This window comes from Hippopotamus amphibius, chromosome 5, assembly GCF_030028045.1.
Source record: "Hippopotamus amphibius kiboko isolate mHipAmp2 chromosome 5, mHipAmp2.hap2, whole genome shotgun sequence".
In the NCBI taxonomy this organism is placed as follows: domain Eukaryota; kingdom Metazoa; phylum Chordata; class Mammalia; order Artiodactyla; family Hippopotamidae; genus Hippopotamus; species Hippopotamus amphibius.
Window position 1 is genome coordinate 100,673,204 of NC_080190.1, and position 18,161 is coordinate 100,691,364.

An 18,161-nucleotide genomic window follows, 5' to 3' on the forward strand; every position below is an offset into this window, starting at 1 on the left:
GGTATTGAGTTTCTACTTTCTGTACTGGAAATAGAAAGATAAGTTAAACAGAGACTAGCCCTATAGATGTTCATAGTTTAATGGGGGAGGCAAGGATATAAATAAGTAGCTAATAATAAGTAATAAAAATATGTACCAAATGCTTTACTCACATTGAACTTGACTTCACAGAGAAAACATTCTAAGTTTGAAAGGATTAGAAGGTTTTTGACAAAAAAATGAAATAAGGACCTTCTAGGCCTTGAGAACAGTATGTTCAAAGATGTGAAAAAAAATATGACATGTTCAGCAAGTATTTTGGTGTGACTGGAAGACAGGTTAGGGTTAGGGGGAAAAAAAGCTGGAAAAAAGAAAAGAAGGCAGAATAGATTGACATGCTCAGCTAATATAAAAAGAAAAATACAAAATAGGTGAAATGTAGCCATGGGTTAGAAACGCTGACATGCTTTCTAATACAATTTTCAGTATGTTAACCATGAGGTGTGTTTGCACAGTACAAACTGGTGTTATTAAGTGGCAATTATATGGTCAAATAGGACTTACAGATAATTCAGGAAAAGAAAAACATTCTTCTTAAATCTCAGGGCTTGAATTAGACATTTTGACAGTTTGATTACCTGACTTTACAGTTAATAATCCACCAATACTCAACTTTACTTTTTAATGGATATTTTTAGTGCATTGAGGTACATCGAATAAGGTCCAAAAAGGTTGGAAATAGTGGGTTTATTTATTCAATAAGCATTTATCAAAAACCTACCTTGCCCTAGGTCTTGTGGAATATGAAGAAAATACACAGTTCCTGATCTTGAAAATGTCAGTCTATGATAATGTGAAATATAAACATTGCTTTAAATATCCCATATGCATTGGGTCACCAAGATCTTGTGGCCAGAATTGTATTCCCGATTGCTTCCTGGGTATCATAAACAAGGTCCTTTCACACAAAGTCCTATAAGTACCATTAATTGAACACACACACAAACACATGCACACCTCATTTTTTCCATATGCCCACTACATACAAACATCTCCTTCTGAATTCCAATTTATATTAGTGTTTTCATAAATCTAGTCTCTTGTAATAAAAACTTAGAAATTATTCTTGATTCTTCATTTGGATTTATCTGAAAGATCCAGAAAGTTCAAATTCGTTGATTTCTGCCTCTAAAATATTTCTTTCGTCCCTCTCTTTTTCCCTCATCAACTCTAACCTAACCTATTAACTTCTTTCCTTGCCTCCATGCATTTATGCTGCTCCTCTTCAACTCTCCCACTATTGTCACTTTTCCAAAACTTCTATCTGCTCATACCCCTCATTTGCTTAATATTCTCTATTGGCTCCCATTAGCCTATGTGTCAATGTTTACACTCCTAAACAGATCATACAGGGACTGTCATAACCTGACCCCACTCACCTTTCCAGACCTAACCACCATCACCCCTGCCACCACCCCCACATACACGAAAGGGTGCCCTACACCCTTTTCTCCTACAAAACCAAAAGTGGAGAATGTCTCTCAAGTAAAGTTCAAATCTCTGACTTTCTGTTCTGTCACCAGCTGGAGAAACTCTCTGCTTTTAAAGGGCTCGTTCGATTATATCAGGCCCACCTATATTGATATAATTTCCTTATCTTAAAGTCAGCCAAGACACATAACACAAATTATGGGGATAAAATCCATCATATTCATTGTCCCTGGGATTATGCAGGACATGTGCACCAAGGAGCCACCTTAGAACTCTGCCTGTCTTGTCAACTATAGCTTTTTTTTCTTCTCACTCTACAGTCCAATGGCAGAATCACAGTCAATAATAATCATTTGCTATTTGTGGATTCTAATTTTTCAATAGCAAATCTGTATTGCACAAGCACAAATTCCATCAAATTTAATTCTTAAATTGTTCTATTCAATTGCAGAAAGGAGCAGCTAATAATCTTGGGTATATAAGGAAAGTGAAGAGACTTAATCCCTTTCCTGCATGTGTCTCCTCATGAGTCCAACTCTATCATTTTTTTTCTCATTTAGTCCAACAAGCAAGCTACTTGGAGCCCCTGTTATTAATGAGTATGCTGATGCCCAGCTACACAACCTGGTGAGGAGACTGCGTCAAAGAACCGAGTTCTACAAGAAAAAGCTGGTGGAAGATGATATGTCCTCACCTGAAGGCAGCCCCCAAACTGGTGAGCCGTGTTACCTCAAAGTATCAGGAAGAAGGAGGTTATGAGTGGACACGTATTTTGCAAATGTTTTAGTTTGGGTTTCCCCAAAAGCAGACGCCGAGACAATGATTTAGTTACAAATATTTTATATTGAGGGTAATCCAGGAGGTAAAAATGGACAAGAGAGACAGAGAAGGGAGTTAAGACAATAAAGGTGCCTTAATGACAGGGTTACTGCTGTGGGCCACTGGGGCTTGATCCAGCTGAAAATCTGTGTGCATGACACATCAGAATTATCCTGATGGAAGAGGAAGCTGGGGTATCAACTCACCAACTCCTATCCTTCATTGACTGAGGGTTGCTGCTGGGACATGTTGCTGATGCTCCAGCACTTTAAGCAAGCCAGCTGGGAGAAATCCCCCAGGCACAGAGATGCAGGACCATGTCATTCTGCACATGACCTCTGGTCCATGGAATATGGCCAACAACAATATCTGCTTTAGCAAGTTTTATTGTAAATATTAATTAATAATGCCCCTAATATACAAAGCACTTATAATAAGAATACAAGAATACTACTTGAGTATACAACAGAGCAAAGGATATCAATGAACTAATCACATAAGGAGAGAGACAATTATCAGTATCTCTAATAATTACAGAAATGTGCTTATGAAAAATTAACAAGTACAATAAAGTAGAGCACAGAAATGATATATATGTCATATACACAAATATATGGTGCATATATGTATATATAGCATATATATAGTGTTTAATACACATAGTGTATATGTATATACTATATATACCATGATTACATCTATATAAAATGTTTATATATGTATAGATGAAGTAGAGAAGAAAGTGTAGTTGTTTAATAACAGACAAATAAAAATGAAATTGTTAATTACTTGGAATGGAGTTGAGGGTTTCCTAATAATTCTGTATAAAGGAAGTTGGATTTTCAAAATAAACTATTTATTATATAATAGTCTCTTTTTAAAGAGAAGGGTCTCAAATATAGTCATTATAGTTTGATAAAGGTTTGTTGAAAAGAATATTTTGAGCTTTACTTACCTGTAACTGGAAAGATATGAATGAAGTTAAAGAAGCATGAAACTGAAAGCTGTGGAATGGTGCACAGTTGTAATGTTTCTGTTCAATGTAAATCGAAAGCACTATTTATGCTCCAAAATATGTGGGAATGAAGCTTGTATTCAAAATGTCCAATTAGTAACACCTTTGGGACACAATTTAAATTTTAAAACTGCTATTTATTTCCAAATTTTAATGTTTTCATTTCTTGGATATTTTCACAAATGGCAATATTTTAAATGTCATGAAATACCTCACCTGCCTGCATTGAGAGAGGAAGATTCTAGAATGTTTTGATTCCAAGAAATCCAAGCTTTTTCCTCATTAAACTAACCTAATCTTTTAAAAATGTTTTCATCTCTTTTTCCTTATAAAGCAAAGCCTACAGTTGTATCATCAACACAGGAAACCAATGCTAAGCTAAAAGAAGAACATTACCAGAAGGTGCCTCTGACAGAGTACCTAAAGCGAATCAGACTTCCGAAAAGCATAGATTCATACACAGGTACCATCAAAGGGTGGACTATCTCAGTGGAGGGCTGGCTATCACCAAGAACCCCTGAAACTCAAAGTCACAAATGGCTTCCATTTTCTCCGGCCAGTGTTCTGAACCTACCTAGAAAGCAGAATTTAAACTGTATTATCTGCAATTGATTGTTCACCCCTTTCCAGGGAAGATAAGAGATAAATATATTCCTGTCTGTTTCTAAAACAGTCTACGGCCGGTTCTGCCCCTAATTAACTTTGAAAAGAAATCCCAAAACATTCAGTAATATGTTCACTGAACATCCCCCCACCCCCCAAAAATAATCATTATAAAATGTCTATCTTCTTTCATGGCTTCACATTGTTAATTAACCTAATTGAACAAATCCCCTCTCACAACCTCCCTTGGGCAGAGGAAATCCCTGTGTACAGGGTCGTGGACTGCCTTCACCGGCTGATTCACCCCCTCCGCACTTCAGTCACACCCCTGTGGGCAAGATGTGGCCTCTGGTTCACAAGTCCTGGGTGATCCTGCAGTTTTATTACGGAGCAGCAGAAGGCCCGCTGAGGCAGTTGTCCTGGAGACGGTACCTCTGACTTTTCCTTGGGTTTCCCCTTTCCTGATCCAAATAGTACAGTTACTCATGGGGACAGACTCAGTGGCCACTCCTCCAGGAGACAGGAAGAACACTCTCCAGTGTCAGAAAAGCTGATAAGATCCCTTAACATCCCTCAAAAACCCCAGTGCCTCGGCTCTAGGGGCAGAATCGGGCTGAATGTTTTAAATAGAGTCTTTTATACAAATTGCTTATCTCCAGAAGGTAGTGCCCCAACTTTATCAAACTAAGCAACAGACTTATTGTAATGTTTTTTACATGCCGTGTGGATTACTCCAGCCGCTCTTTTTCTAGATCGATTCTATCTCCTGTGGCTCCTGCTTGTCACCATTGCCTTTAACTGGAACTGCTGGCTTATACCACTGCGCATGGTCTTCCCATATCAAACACCAGACAACGCTCGCTACTGGCTTACTACGGACATCGTGTGCGATGCCATCTACCTTTTCGATTTGCTATTAATCCAGCCCAGACTCCAGTTCATGAGAGGAGGAGACATAATAGTAAGTAGGGCTCCAGAGAAGCAGAAACTGACAAAGGAATATCAGATTGAACTACAAAAAAACAAATTAACAACAGTGTGTTATTTAATGTCTGATTGATTGCCTGCATTTTATGGGTCTTTAACCACTGGAACCACCAGTATATTAACAACGATAACAAAACAACTGAGCACTCACCATGTGCTGGGGACCATGCATCTCCCTGTGCCTTAGTTTCCTCATTTTAAAAATAGGAATAACAACAGTACCTTCATAATATCGATGGGAAGACAGAATGACTTGATACATGTAGGGTGCCTGGAACTGTGTCTGGTACCTATCTTCTTTTCACTCTTCACTGTCCAGATTCATCACACCCCACACTGAATGCAGTGTTTGATTCATCTCAGAAACAGCATTCTTACTTTTAGGAGAAATCGTCTTCTCCTGGATATATTCTCACTGTTGAGGGAATTTCATAGCCAATCCAATCAATCTAAGACAGAAAGAGAAGCATATGTTTTCACAAGCACATACCCAAATCTTGTAGCCTCTTGCACCATCCCCAGCCCTTCCCCAGTTAACTAGAACGATGCTTCCTTTCCAACTGATGTTCACTGTGATATCCCGGTCACAGTCTCAGTGAAGGCTGCATGGAACAGATCCTCCAATGCCACAGTAGGAAGAGCAGAGGAGCCAGGTGTATGGCACCTGGGGTTCATATGTGTTTTTGGAGAAGAGAAGTAGGCTCCTTAATCTCTTGAATATTTTATTTTGAATCCCCAGATGATTTTTAAGTTATCAAAAAGCTGAAAGGGGTAGTTTTGGTTATTTTTTCTTTAAAAAAATACTATTTGTTGGGGAATGCCTCCTATATTTGAAATATTTTCTAGGAAGAAATTCTAAAGGCAAGAGTTAAAGCTATAGCAAAAATCCATTCAAAATATTCCTTGTGCAGCCTTCAGAGCATTAGTTAACTCACCAACACAATCCCCTGAGCTCACAGACAATTTGATGAACAATTATGATGGTGTACAAATAAGAAGTAAACAATGCGCAAAAAAAAGAAGCACTAATTTCAACCTCCATTAGATGCATAAGGGGGGAGAAAATCAATGTTTGACAAATGGAAAATGACAAAATCAGTAAGGAGAGACTTTTCTTTTCAATTTTCTAAGAGGTCTTTGCACACAATGGAATGTTAAAACCAAGAAAAATAACCAATAAAAATACACTCAATGGGCTCTATTTAAAATGCATTATCACAAGCTACAAATATAGAGCAGGAACTAATTGCTTTGTTTCTTCAAATGAAGTTAAATGGTTTCTTTAATTTAGAGTAGGTAGTTTTAGCCTTTGAAACTTGATTACATTTTGCTAAGAGGACTATGCAAGTTGAATACCCAACCTGAAAGTCTCAACACATTTTGCTATCTACGCAAACTTTGTTTTACACAATCAAACCATTCATTCAGCAAACATTTATTAAATACCTACAGTTGCCAGATATTCCAGGGCTGGAGGATAGAAATATTAATTCCCCAAGGGCTTGAGGTAAAACAGATATCAGGATTGAGGTGCTGGAGGCCTCAATAGAGGGAATCAGGAGGATTTACAAATTTTCCACAGCATTTGCGTACAATATCTTTCTTCTGAAAAGCGCTGCACAGAAAACAGAATTTTGATTCAAGGACCAACAAAAAAAGTCTTATTTAAAATTTCCTTTATAGGCAGAAAGAACAGAGCTGGGAATGGCAGTGGAGATTATTTAAATATGAGACTTGCATCCACAACACTTTGCTAAGCCTGCCAATCACAAGCATCCAAGGAAACACTCAGCACCTTCTAGTGACCACATCTATCCAGCTGCCATTATAGTCAACTGCTTTTGGTGCTTTAGTTACTATTTATAAACTGATCTGGAGAAAATTCACAGCTCGCTTCTCTGTGCTTTGCACATTTCACTCATTCTTCTGTTACTTAATTACTAAATAACAATCAAGCTCACTATGATGTAGTAGAAACAAGTACACCAGGGTCAAATTTCACCTCTGAAATTAACTTACAGCAATACTTGAGGAAAATAAATTTACCCTTTCATTGTGTACTATCTTTGTCTTCCATAAAATAGAACTAATATCACCCACCTCATAAATTTATTGTGAAGATCAAGCAAGACAACCTGAACACGTAGCCTAGGCTCTGGCCTCTAGAAGATGTGCAGTAAGTTTTGACTGAATCAAATGAATGAATGCCCACACACTAACTTCCTCTTGTCTCCTTCCTCTTGAAATCTCTCTTTCTTACCTAATAATAGGTTTCTTGAGAGTAGGGACAGTATTTGATTCATTTCCCTATTTATCCTAGGAACTCAGAGGGTATATTCAAGAAATGTTCAAAGGAGTGAATGAATGGCAATCTTGGTTCAAGGAGTTTCTCTCCTTAAATAACTTTAGTTGTTTTATACGATAGTATAATTTTTGAAATATTTACATCTGTTCTATGTGAAGTTAAGGAATTTCTATGAATTATTTAAAAGAAGAGGTAAGCAATAAATAAATATAATAATACCTTGGTTGAGGGTCTTCAAAAACTATCTGTTGGAAAAAGATGTAAGTGCAATTATTCTATCCTTCCTAAAGTCAGCTGAATAAATGTTGTTAATAAATGTTGCATAATGACGAGGCTTAAAAGAGAGAGAGAGAATTAAATAGGGTTACATTTTAAAAATAAGTGCCTAATTGTTATGGGTAAGCATGCTGATCTTCAGAAAGCTAATGATGCCAAATATATTTAGTGCACCAAAGAAAAGGGGTTTTAGAATCACCAGATAGCATTCTCATTTAATCTAGCAAGCTTTAGTTTCACTTACATTTATTCAATCATAGGATCGTAGACAGCCCTGAAGGTAAAGGGATAAACATGCTAAGGACACTCTTCCAGAGTTGGAGGATGCAGTCATCCTTTAACTTATCTTCTTAGCACTTGAAATGTCTATCTGTTCCATGTAAGCTTTGAAGGAACTGACTCAACTTACTGAAGCTAGGTATATGATTCAGGGTAAACATATATGTATATATACCTGTGGCTCAGGAAGCCATTTTTTTCCTCAGAGAAAACAATCATTAAATAAGCATGTCATATATTTTATAATATGTTTCTGTAAATTTTAGTATGTGCACATTCGTAGAAATTATAGCCAAAAAAATGGGGTGATGGGGCAGGAATCGGCTAACCAATCTTCAACATTGTTCAATAGCAATTTAAAACTTCTGAACATGGACAGCCTGGATAATAATTGTTAGAAGATGCTGCTTACATGTGTCCAAGTTATAATACTTTGGTCTTAAAATTAATAGTACACAGATGATTTCTTCCTACCTATAACTGAAGTCAAAAAATATAAGCCCAATATTAGCATTAATTCTTTTAGGTCTGAATGTTAACAAATGCCTTCCTATTCCTCTATCTCTTATCACATATTTATTGAGCACCTATTATGTATTAGACATTGTATTAGGAGCTGAGAGACAAAGGATAGAGATGTGGTCCCTACCCTTTTAAGTAGCTCAGAGTATGAAGGATAGATAGACAAAAGAAAATGGTGGAGTTTCGTGATATGAGTCATGACAGAGGCAAGCCCTGGATGCTATTTGATGCAGAGAAAACCTTATAAGGGAGGGAATGCCTGGCCCAAATTTAATGGATGAATTGAAATTATCTGCACAGCTTCATCCCCCTAAAAAAGGGAAAAATATGTCCCAAGTTCTGGGAACAGCATGGGTAAAGTCATCAAGGTAAGAAGCTCTGTGGTGCACTGCTAAACAGAGTGAGTAAGAGATGCTGCAGGTGGTGAGTGAGATAGAGACAGCAGAGCTTGGTATATCATGAGAGGGAGCTTGGATTTTATTTTCAAGTTAATGTGGGCTCTTAGGATTTGACATAAGTAGAAATTGTTAATGATATGATCTACTGGCTGCCATTGAGATCCTCTGGCTGCCATTGTAGAATTGATCAAGGAGAGTAAGACTAAAGGCAAGGAAATCAATGCCAAAAGGAAAAAATAAACATGAGAAAATTTTAGGGAGGAGAATCAGTAGAACTTGGTTGCCGGTTAGATGAGGGCTGAGCAAGGGTGAGTGATGTAGGACCACTGACTAGTATAGATGAGGGTGCTCATAGGATACTCAGTAGGAGGAGGAGCAAGATTAGGTTTGAGGGGACATGAAAAACAATGATGGATTCAGATTTGTTGTAGGTTAATTTGAAATGAGCAGAACTGCTAAGTGAGGAAGAAAATAAGCAGTTGTTGGACAGGTCAACAGCTCCAGAAAGTGGTATTAAGTGGAGGTAGAGATTTGGTAGCATCCACATACATGATAATCTTTGAAACTATGAAAGTGGATGAAATTTCCCAGGAAGTAAATATGAAAAGAGAAGAGGGCTGAATCCTGGGAAATACTGTCTTTTAAATGGCTAGCCCTAGAATGCAAGAAGGACACTGAAACGTGGGAACTGAAGAAGTAAATGAGATCAAGAATGGCATTACAGATTCTTTGGAAAGAGAAATTTCAAGAACAAAATTGTCCCAGAAAAGTCAAATGCTTCGAAAGTTTTATTCTTCTGTTCATCCCTTTACCTATTTATCCACTCAAATATTTATTGGGTTTTTAATATATTATAGTCACTAGTTTATATACAGTTGCTAAACAAAATCAACCCTGTCCTGAGACAGATTACCATTTCACAGAGTATACTGATTTTAAATAAATGCACCAAGAAATCTATGTGTAATTTTAAAACATGGCAAGTGCTATAAAAGAATGTTAGTATCATAAAGGACTCTCTGGGTGTGACCATTAGGAGGTCATTGGTGGCTTTCACAATAGTAGTTATGATGTAATAAGAGAAGTGAGCAAAAAGTCAGATCACCACCAAATTGACATGGGTTGAGTAATAAATATGAGGAAAGTATGTGGAGCAAAGCAAGGTAGGCAACTCTCCTAAGAAGCTTGAGTGTGACAAATAATTAGAGCAATACAAAAAGAAAACAAAGCCAAGAAAGGTTTTTTTATTTAAGATATGGGAAGGTAGAGCATATTTATAGGCTGAAGTTGGAAAGAACTAATAGAAATAAATAGCTATAAATATTGTTGAAAGTGAGAAAATGTTCAATGAAATTGGCTAAAATTAATGTGAATTATAAATATAACATATTTCAGGTGGATTCAAATGAACTAAAGAGACACTACAGGAGTTCTAGAAAATTTCAGGTAGGTGACTTACAACTCCAAAATTATTTAAGTAATCCATTACCATTTTGACTTTGTCTCATCTATAAATTTCTACCAGAAAAAAAAAAAATCTGCTTCCTTTCAAAATTGTAGCCTTCATAACAAAGCTTGTACAGATGAAGTTTTATTAGGCAGAGTTTTTGCTTCTCAATAATTGCATTATATACTTCCTTGTATGTGCAAATGTGTAATTCAATATATGAGTCTTTATTAGGCAGAACAAAATCTTAGTGCCCACATTTAAATTCCAATTTAAATGTCAATAAAGGAGTATGGGGTGTACTTTGTGTCTTGTCCATACATAATTCTAGCCTCCAATTCATGTACCATGATGATATAGTGACATTAAAGTCGACAAAATTGTTTCTACCTCTGTTTCTTTCTAGTTTATATAAGCAAAATAAAAACTACAAAAGAAGCGATTATTTAGATAACATGGCATCTTCTTTTTCTCAAATAACTATATATATAATATAATTTTTTCACCCATATGTAGTTTTTTCACCCATAATTATTTACAAAGTACTTTATTATCTTTTATTGTTCCTCCTAACCCTAAGAAATAAGCAGATGGTTGAGGGTTATCCAAGGTTACCCAACCTGTATGAGTGATACTCCAATTTCCCATTTCAAGGACAGCACTTTACTGGCCTCAAATTTTGTTAAAAATACAAATCTGGGTTTAGGTGCCAAATTGTTCGTATTGGCAATCTCTAGTGATTAAAATCTCTTTCAATTTGCTTTTATCTCCAACTAATTTTCTTTGTAAGAAAATTGCCACATACTTAGACATATTCATGAAAGAGCTAAACTAATTTGATGAACTCTACAAAGAGGATGAATATTCTTTGTAAGTGCCACAAAGCTTATTCCAAATGCTTAATCAATTTCTTGAATTTGAATAAGGGCAAATTAACTCATATTTTTAATTTGGGTTTATAAATGTAAACTTTCACATTTATTTAATTGCTGTCACTTCTTTTGAATTTTCTTAGCACATCCTCCTTATGTCTTATAGCACTGTATTATAGTTATTTCTGTGCTTAGTTATTCCATCATTAGATTCTTAACTTCTTGTGGATGGAAACAATATCTTACTCCTATTTCAATCTCAACATGCTTCTCAAAGTTCCTTATACAGAGTGCAGCGTTGGTCAGTACTTGATCCAATTTTCTACAATTCAATGAGAAATAAGTCATCTCTAGCTACACAAATCTGCACTAATATATTAATATCAAACACAACTAATGACTCTGTATAGAAAAGTCAAGTGGGCATTCAAGCAATTGGATGCTGAAATAGCACTAGACAAATCATCAGTTCTGTGCTCCTGGTTTCTTATTTATAAGACATTATTTTAGTAACTGCTCTGCACACCTCTCAACTTGTTATGAGGCTCAATATCTGTAGGCTAAAATCAATGAGGTTTGATGATATTATGCAATTTTTAAGCCAATACTTTTAGTAAGTAATCTGTTTATAATAACCAATCTGGTTCATTCAAACTGAAAGTCCCATTTCTTTTCAATAGCATTAGGCTTTGAAATTCTAGTACACAATTAACTACCTCAACTTTCCATTTCATATGTATGGCCTTACAGAAAACTCTGAACTGCTCTTAATTGTCTTAAATAGTTTTTTTAATGTACCCTATTTTTCAAGATGACCTAAAAATGAACGAAAATGAATAATTATCTTATGTAAAAGAATTTTTATTGTTATCATTACAGTCAGGAAAGTATGCAAGTGTGATGCTGTCATGTCACAATTACCAGGATAACAGAAGGCCAGAATAATTTAAATACATGACAAATGTAAAATATATATCTTTAGCTATAATAGTACTTTCAATACCTTCTCCCATCAGAATCGATAATTATAAATGGGACTGATTCCTTTCCTCTCCTCTCTGTTAGCCTGTACAGTCTCTAATAGATACATTCACAGCAGTTTATTGTTAGCAAAGTCAACAGCAGTAAAAAAGAACTGAAAAGTCTGGATGAACCACTAACAATACAATCAACCCTGAACACTGGAGAATTGGCTGGAACATAAAAATATATCACTACAGTGCATGTCTAATTGTTTCAAATAAAATCAAGAATGAGCTTGAGTTTCCATCCAAAAGCACCAAGTTTAAAACACTATTGAAATGTATTCTAACAGTAGCAACCACGCCATTCTGAAACATATGTGACAGCTCAACAAAATTCCAGAAAATGCAGTGCCTAAGGCAAGATCAGATGCATGAAGCTGGAAATGAAATTCATTGGAAGTAGGCTACGAAATAGTGTTCTTGTTTTCATGGTGCTAACACACCTTTCAGTGACACCATGCATATCTAACTGAAGGCAATTTTGTATTAAACAACAAATAATTTGTGGTGACTGGTCAGCTTTTACATACATTGGCATAAATCAATTCATGTCCAAAAAAGCATTTAAACGCAACATAACTGTGAATGTGTTCTTCCAACAGTTGGATGTGGCATCAATAATGCCATTTGATTTTTTCTACCTCTTCTTTGGGTTTAATCCAGTATTTAGGACAAATAGGATGTTAAAGGTAAGATAACTGTATTTAACTGTATGCTAACTCATATATATGGAATCTAAAAAAATGGTACTGATGAACCCAGTAACAGGATAAGAATAAAGATGCAGATGCAGAGAACGGACTTGAGGACAGGGGTGGGGGGCGAAGGGGAAGCTGGGATGAAGCGAGAGAATAGTATAGACATATATACACTACCATATGTAATACAGATAGCTAGTAGGAAAGTGCTGCATAACACAGGGAGATCAACTAGATGATGGGCAATGACTTAGAGGTATGGGATAGGGAGTGCGGGAGGGAGTCACAGGAGGGACGGGATATGGGGACATGTGTATAAATACAGATGATTCATTTTGTTGTACAGCAAAACCTGGCACAACAATGTAAAGCAATTATATTCCAGCTTTAAAATGGAAAAAAAAAACTGTATTTAATTGTCTTCTTATAATAATGGAAATCTTGAAGTAATTTAAGATATCCTAAAAGTATTATATTCTTAATTTTTCCCAAACTGTCCTCCATTTTTCTGCCCTCATCAGTGCTATGAATTTTAAAAATGAAATGAAGGAAACACATCATTGTTTATACTGATGGAAGTTGCTCTTGATTGTTTTGAGTCTATGTCTCATAACAGGTATTTTTATAATTTAAAATAGGAATGCTTCTGTATTTCTAAATACAGCTATAATTACAAATGAATATTTTATAATTCTATTCTTTTCCACTTGTCACTTTTTATTACATAGTCACTGAATGCCTAGAATACTGGCTGTAAAATGAGGGTATTAGATTAGATGACATCTAAGTTATCTCACTCATCTAAAATTCTACAATTATAGAAAAAAGCAAACACACTTTTGCATAACAAAATTATTTATATACTTAGATACAACTCAAATGTCCATCAAGAGGAAACTAGTTAAATAACTTGCAGTACATCTATACAGGTAGAATACTTGGTAATGCAGAAATAAAGAGGAAGTTTTCTATGCACTGATACAAAAAGACCTCCAAGATAAACTCCTAAGTTTAAAAAAAAAAAAAAAAAAAGCTAGTTAACAGAAGAGTTTATAGACCAATACTAACTTTTGTATCAGAAAGGGAAAAATGTTCTATTTTTCTATATTACATAAACAGTCGAAGACTACCCAAAAAATCTAATAAAAATGGTTAACTGAGAATGGGAGGCCGGAGGGAAAATCAGGATGAGTAGGGGCAGGAACAGGAGAAAAGAATTTGAAGGTATATATTTCCTATTGTTTTTGAACTATGAGAATGTATTACCTATTCAAAAAGATTCTAAGACATAAATATTTTATAGCTCATAGTTTTATCGCGTACCTAAAATGAATCTGAGGAGAGTCAAGACAGGAAATTTCATATAAATCTTTAATAATAGCAATGATTGCTTGTATTTCCAAAGACAATCTTCTTAAAAGGAACACCAAAGATTTCATCAGTTTTAGGTGGTCATCTCTTTGACACCTTGGGAAGACAGGATGGCATAACCTGGAGAGTCGGGTGGACCCTGACACAACAGCAGCTGCTATTTGTTGAATACGTACTCGGAGCTGCATACTTTGTTAAACTTCGTATGCATTATCTCATTCATTCCTCCAAACAACCTCTTTTTAGAGCTGAGGAAAATGAGAATTCGCAGGGTAAAAAATCTGTCCAGACACGCTGCTGGTGAGTGGCAGCATCCGGATTCCATCACATATTTCTCTGACTCTAAATTATTTGCGATAATCAGATGGGCAAATACGCTTCCGGCTGAAAGGGCTTTCCTTCCACACCCATGATTTTTCCAAGTCAAGAGGGATCTTACTCTATATTCTCATACACTCAAGACAACTTGAGAGACTTCTGTTTTGACCACAGAATGTGGGTCTAGATTGAGCTGAACTGAATGTTCCCAGCAGGCTGGTGGGCTGGCCGTCCCACATCAAATTGGTAGCGTTGAACGGACGTTTCAGGAGGCCACTGCTCGGAAACAACCAACTTTCAGACAGACTCGGGTTCCTATGGATTTGAGTGTTTGTCTAGCATTATAATAAAAGCTTATAAAATGCTAACTCTTCACACCTGTATCCCTAAGTGTCCAAAAATCCACTCGCTGTATTAGATAGTTTTTTTTTAATAGTATAAGAGATCCTGAAAGTCAACATTGATCTTCTTCTCATAGCCCCATAGTCCAGTCGTTTCCACATAAGTGTGTCATTTTAATACACGGTTCTCTAGGGAAAATATCATTTGCCTATCTCTAAATTATATATGAGGAAACAAATTAGGAATATAAATTTTCTCTGCAGTGAACACTTAAGCTAAATTTTAAAATGTCCCTTTTTGCAAACTTCTAAAAGCACAATAAACAAATTACCACAGATTGAAATTATCTTAATCTGAATGCTTAATGGATGTTTCCTACTCAGGAATTCTGGAAAAACAAAGCATTTGTGTATGTTTCTAGTTGAATAGTCATCGCTAATATTCAAATGTTGTATTACAGTCATATCTACATTGGATGAAATTTTGAACTAAATAATCTTTGAACTAAAAAATCTCTAATAGCCCTTTCTTACAGTTACTGTAAGATCCTATGAGTCTAAGTACATTATATAATTAAATGCATTAACTCATGTATGCATGCAACCCCTTTAGGGAGCATGTTCTCTTATTGTCCCCATTTTACAGATGGGGAAACCAAAGCACAGAAATATTAAGTGACTTTTCCAAAGTCACACAATTAATAAATGGCAGAGAGGAGATTAGTATTTGGCTCTGGAGCTCATGCTCTTGTTCTTACATTTTATAGCCTACAGATTAAAAAGAGAAAGTAAGGGGTAAGAGTACATGTAGGGAGTATCTATTGAGGTAGAAGTGGGTGTAAGCAGAAGAAAACCTTAAGGCAAATAGCAACTATTTGGATTAGATACATATAAACTCTCTGTATCTTTGAACAATGTCAAGAATAGATAACCAATGCTAATATTTGCTGGACTTTAAATTTTGTTGAAATAAATACACATTTAATGCTACTTGCTTAAAAACAATGCTAGTGTTGAACAACAGGACTTAACACCTATTTATGACTTCAATGTATTTTATTATTCTTTTCCTATTTTACTTATGTTTTGGGAGGAGGTGTGATTTTTAATTATTGTAAAATAAAGTTCTATTATATGCTTTAAAGAGAAAAAAGGAAAGAAATGTTTTTAAGCTTGATTTTCAACAAACGTTATAAACGAGACTATAACTAGAGGGTAGAAATAAAATTAAGCAAGAAGCTCTGGAAGTTTGGCACCTTGCTAAAATGCACTGCCCAGAGGGAAATACCACTAACAGACCTTAGTTTTTTTTAAGACATGAATAGAATTATTTTTAATAACAAATTCTATTTTATATTGTTTTATTTAAATATAATAGATGTATTTAAGGCTAACACACTTTTGGATTTCTTTTGCTTGTTTCTACATAGTACACATCATTTTTTGAGTTTAATCATCACCTAGAGTCGATAATGAACAAGGCATATATCTACAGGTAAAGTATAACTCAGTGTAGTTTGGGGCTTGGAGAGAGAGCAATGGTAAAACATTTTAGACAGGATGTGGGAAGAATATGGCCTGCTTGCAAAAAGAGATGGAGATCATCTCAGATGTGGGGCTATGTAAAATACTGGGTTATGTTCTGAAACAGATTTGAACATTTTGAAGTGAGATAAAAGTATGAAAATTATATTAGATTTTAGAAGAATACAGGACTGAAAAAGAGGACACCTTACCTGCTTCAGTCAGAACAAGGACAAGGAAACGTGCTCTTTCACAAGCTGACTTTACACCTCTCTCGCGACAATTCATTCTAACTGAATTTTCATTCATTTGCCGTTCCGAACTTAACTTGTCCAGAGACCTCTAGTCAGTCAATCACAGCATAAAGTCCCATGAACTTTACAGAGATATCCAGTGAAATCAGCATGGTGTATTTTATGGGACTCAAAGTGGAGACGTGATCCTGGAGGCATGTCTTTCAGGGAGTTGTCATCTCATCTGTGAAAAGAAAGGATTTTTTTCCACTCTGTCAGTCCCAGTCAAGACACCGCAGTCAGAAAACATGTGATGGCACCATCATTTTATACTTTACCAGTGAGAGTTGATAGCCTACAAATTTAAAGCAAGGAGATTCAGGAGAGACTTTAAGGAAATGTTAAAATAGGCTGTATTCCAGGAACAACACGAGCCTTACTTTGCTTTTATTCTCCTTGACAGAGTCATTCGAACCACTGGATACTTGCTCTTTACTCTGCACATTAATGCCTGTATGTATTATTGGGCTTCAAACTATGAAGGAATTGGAACTACCAGATGGGTGTATGACGGTGAAGGAAACAAGTAAGTTTTAATTTTGAAGGAAACTTTTATTGATTCTTCTTAACTTTCTGCTTCAGTGTGAGTTTTCTTAAGCCAGTATTTTTGAAACTATAAATCACAATCCATTAATGGGCAGTAAAAGCTCTTTAGCAGGTCGGTATGTTTTTAAGTGAAAGAGGGTAGAATAGAGGACAGAATAGAAAATATCCAAGTCTCTCATATTTAGTAGGGGATGTGTGTGTGTGTGTGTGTGTATCTTGGGTTCACCTGTGAAATGCATTTCTTACTCCAGAACATGATCAAAAAACTTGAAAGCCCCTGCTTTAGACAACCGAGTGGTAAGGTAAATTTTAATAACTCCAGTGCTGATTGTTAGTAAGGAACAATGCTAATTATTTGGAGGGCAGGTGCAGTGGCTAATTAGTTTACCACTGAAGGGTTTTATGGGTTTATGAGTTAGCTTTAACCACTAACTCAAACACTCACAGAGTAACAAGGATCATAAACTAAACTTGCCAATTAGATACACAAGGACCCTGAGAGTAAAAAAGATTGTGTGAAAGTTTTAGTATAGGAGAATCAGGACTCAACAATGGCAACTGAGTTATTCAATAGTGAAATTTCCTTTTGGTAGATACAAAGGCCTGGCATAAAGTAGACTCCACTAACTTTCTGCTCCAATGAAATGACATTGAACATGTTATAAGGCAATGTCCTTACTGGAAAATAGCAGGTCCCAGAATGACTTCGAAGGGCAACTCACGGCAGCCTTGGGAAGGAAAGCAATTATAGGATAGAGCAAAGAGAGCAAAGATACCTCACAAAATTACACACTAGCTAGAGTGAGTAGGATCTGAATGAGGGATTATAACAACATTGTTTGAACTTTTAACCAGAACTAATTTTAAAAATTTAAAAAGAGAAGGCCCACTGATTGGGAAAATACATACACACACACACCACACACACACACATACAGAAACAGAATAAAGTGTATAATCAAATCTATAAGTAATTCCCTTTAGAATGTGAATTAAATATGTATGTAGCTTAATATAAGTAACTATATAGAAAACTGAGTAAGATACCAACT

General features: G+C 35.7%; 1 protein-coding gene across 1 annotated transcript in view; it reads left to right on the plus strand.

The window, feature by feature from the left end:
• CNGB3 (cyclic nucleotide gated channel subunit beta 3) overlaps positions 1–18,161 on the plus strand; it is a 141,809-nt gene that overhangs the window by 69,928 nt on the left and 53,720 nt on the right. Inside the window, exons 4-10 of the mRNA XM_057737482.1 lie at positions 2,031–2,185; positions 3,639–3,767; positions 4,660–4,868; positions 10,070–10,120; positions 12,621–12,707; positions 16,177–16,241; positions 16,967–17,089. Of these exons, the coding sequence (XP_057593465.1) occupies positions 2,031–2,185; positions 3,639–3,767; positions 4,660–4,868; positions 10,070–10,120; positions 12,621–12,707; positions 16,177–16,241; positions 16,967–17,089 (819 nt within the window). The remainder of the gene's footprint in view (positions 1–2,030; positions 2,186–3,638; positions 3,768–4,659; positions 4,869–10,069; positions 10,121–12,620; positions 12,708–16,176; positions 16,242–16,966; positions 17,090–18,161) is intronic.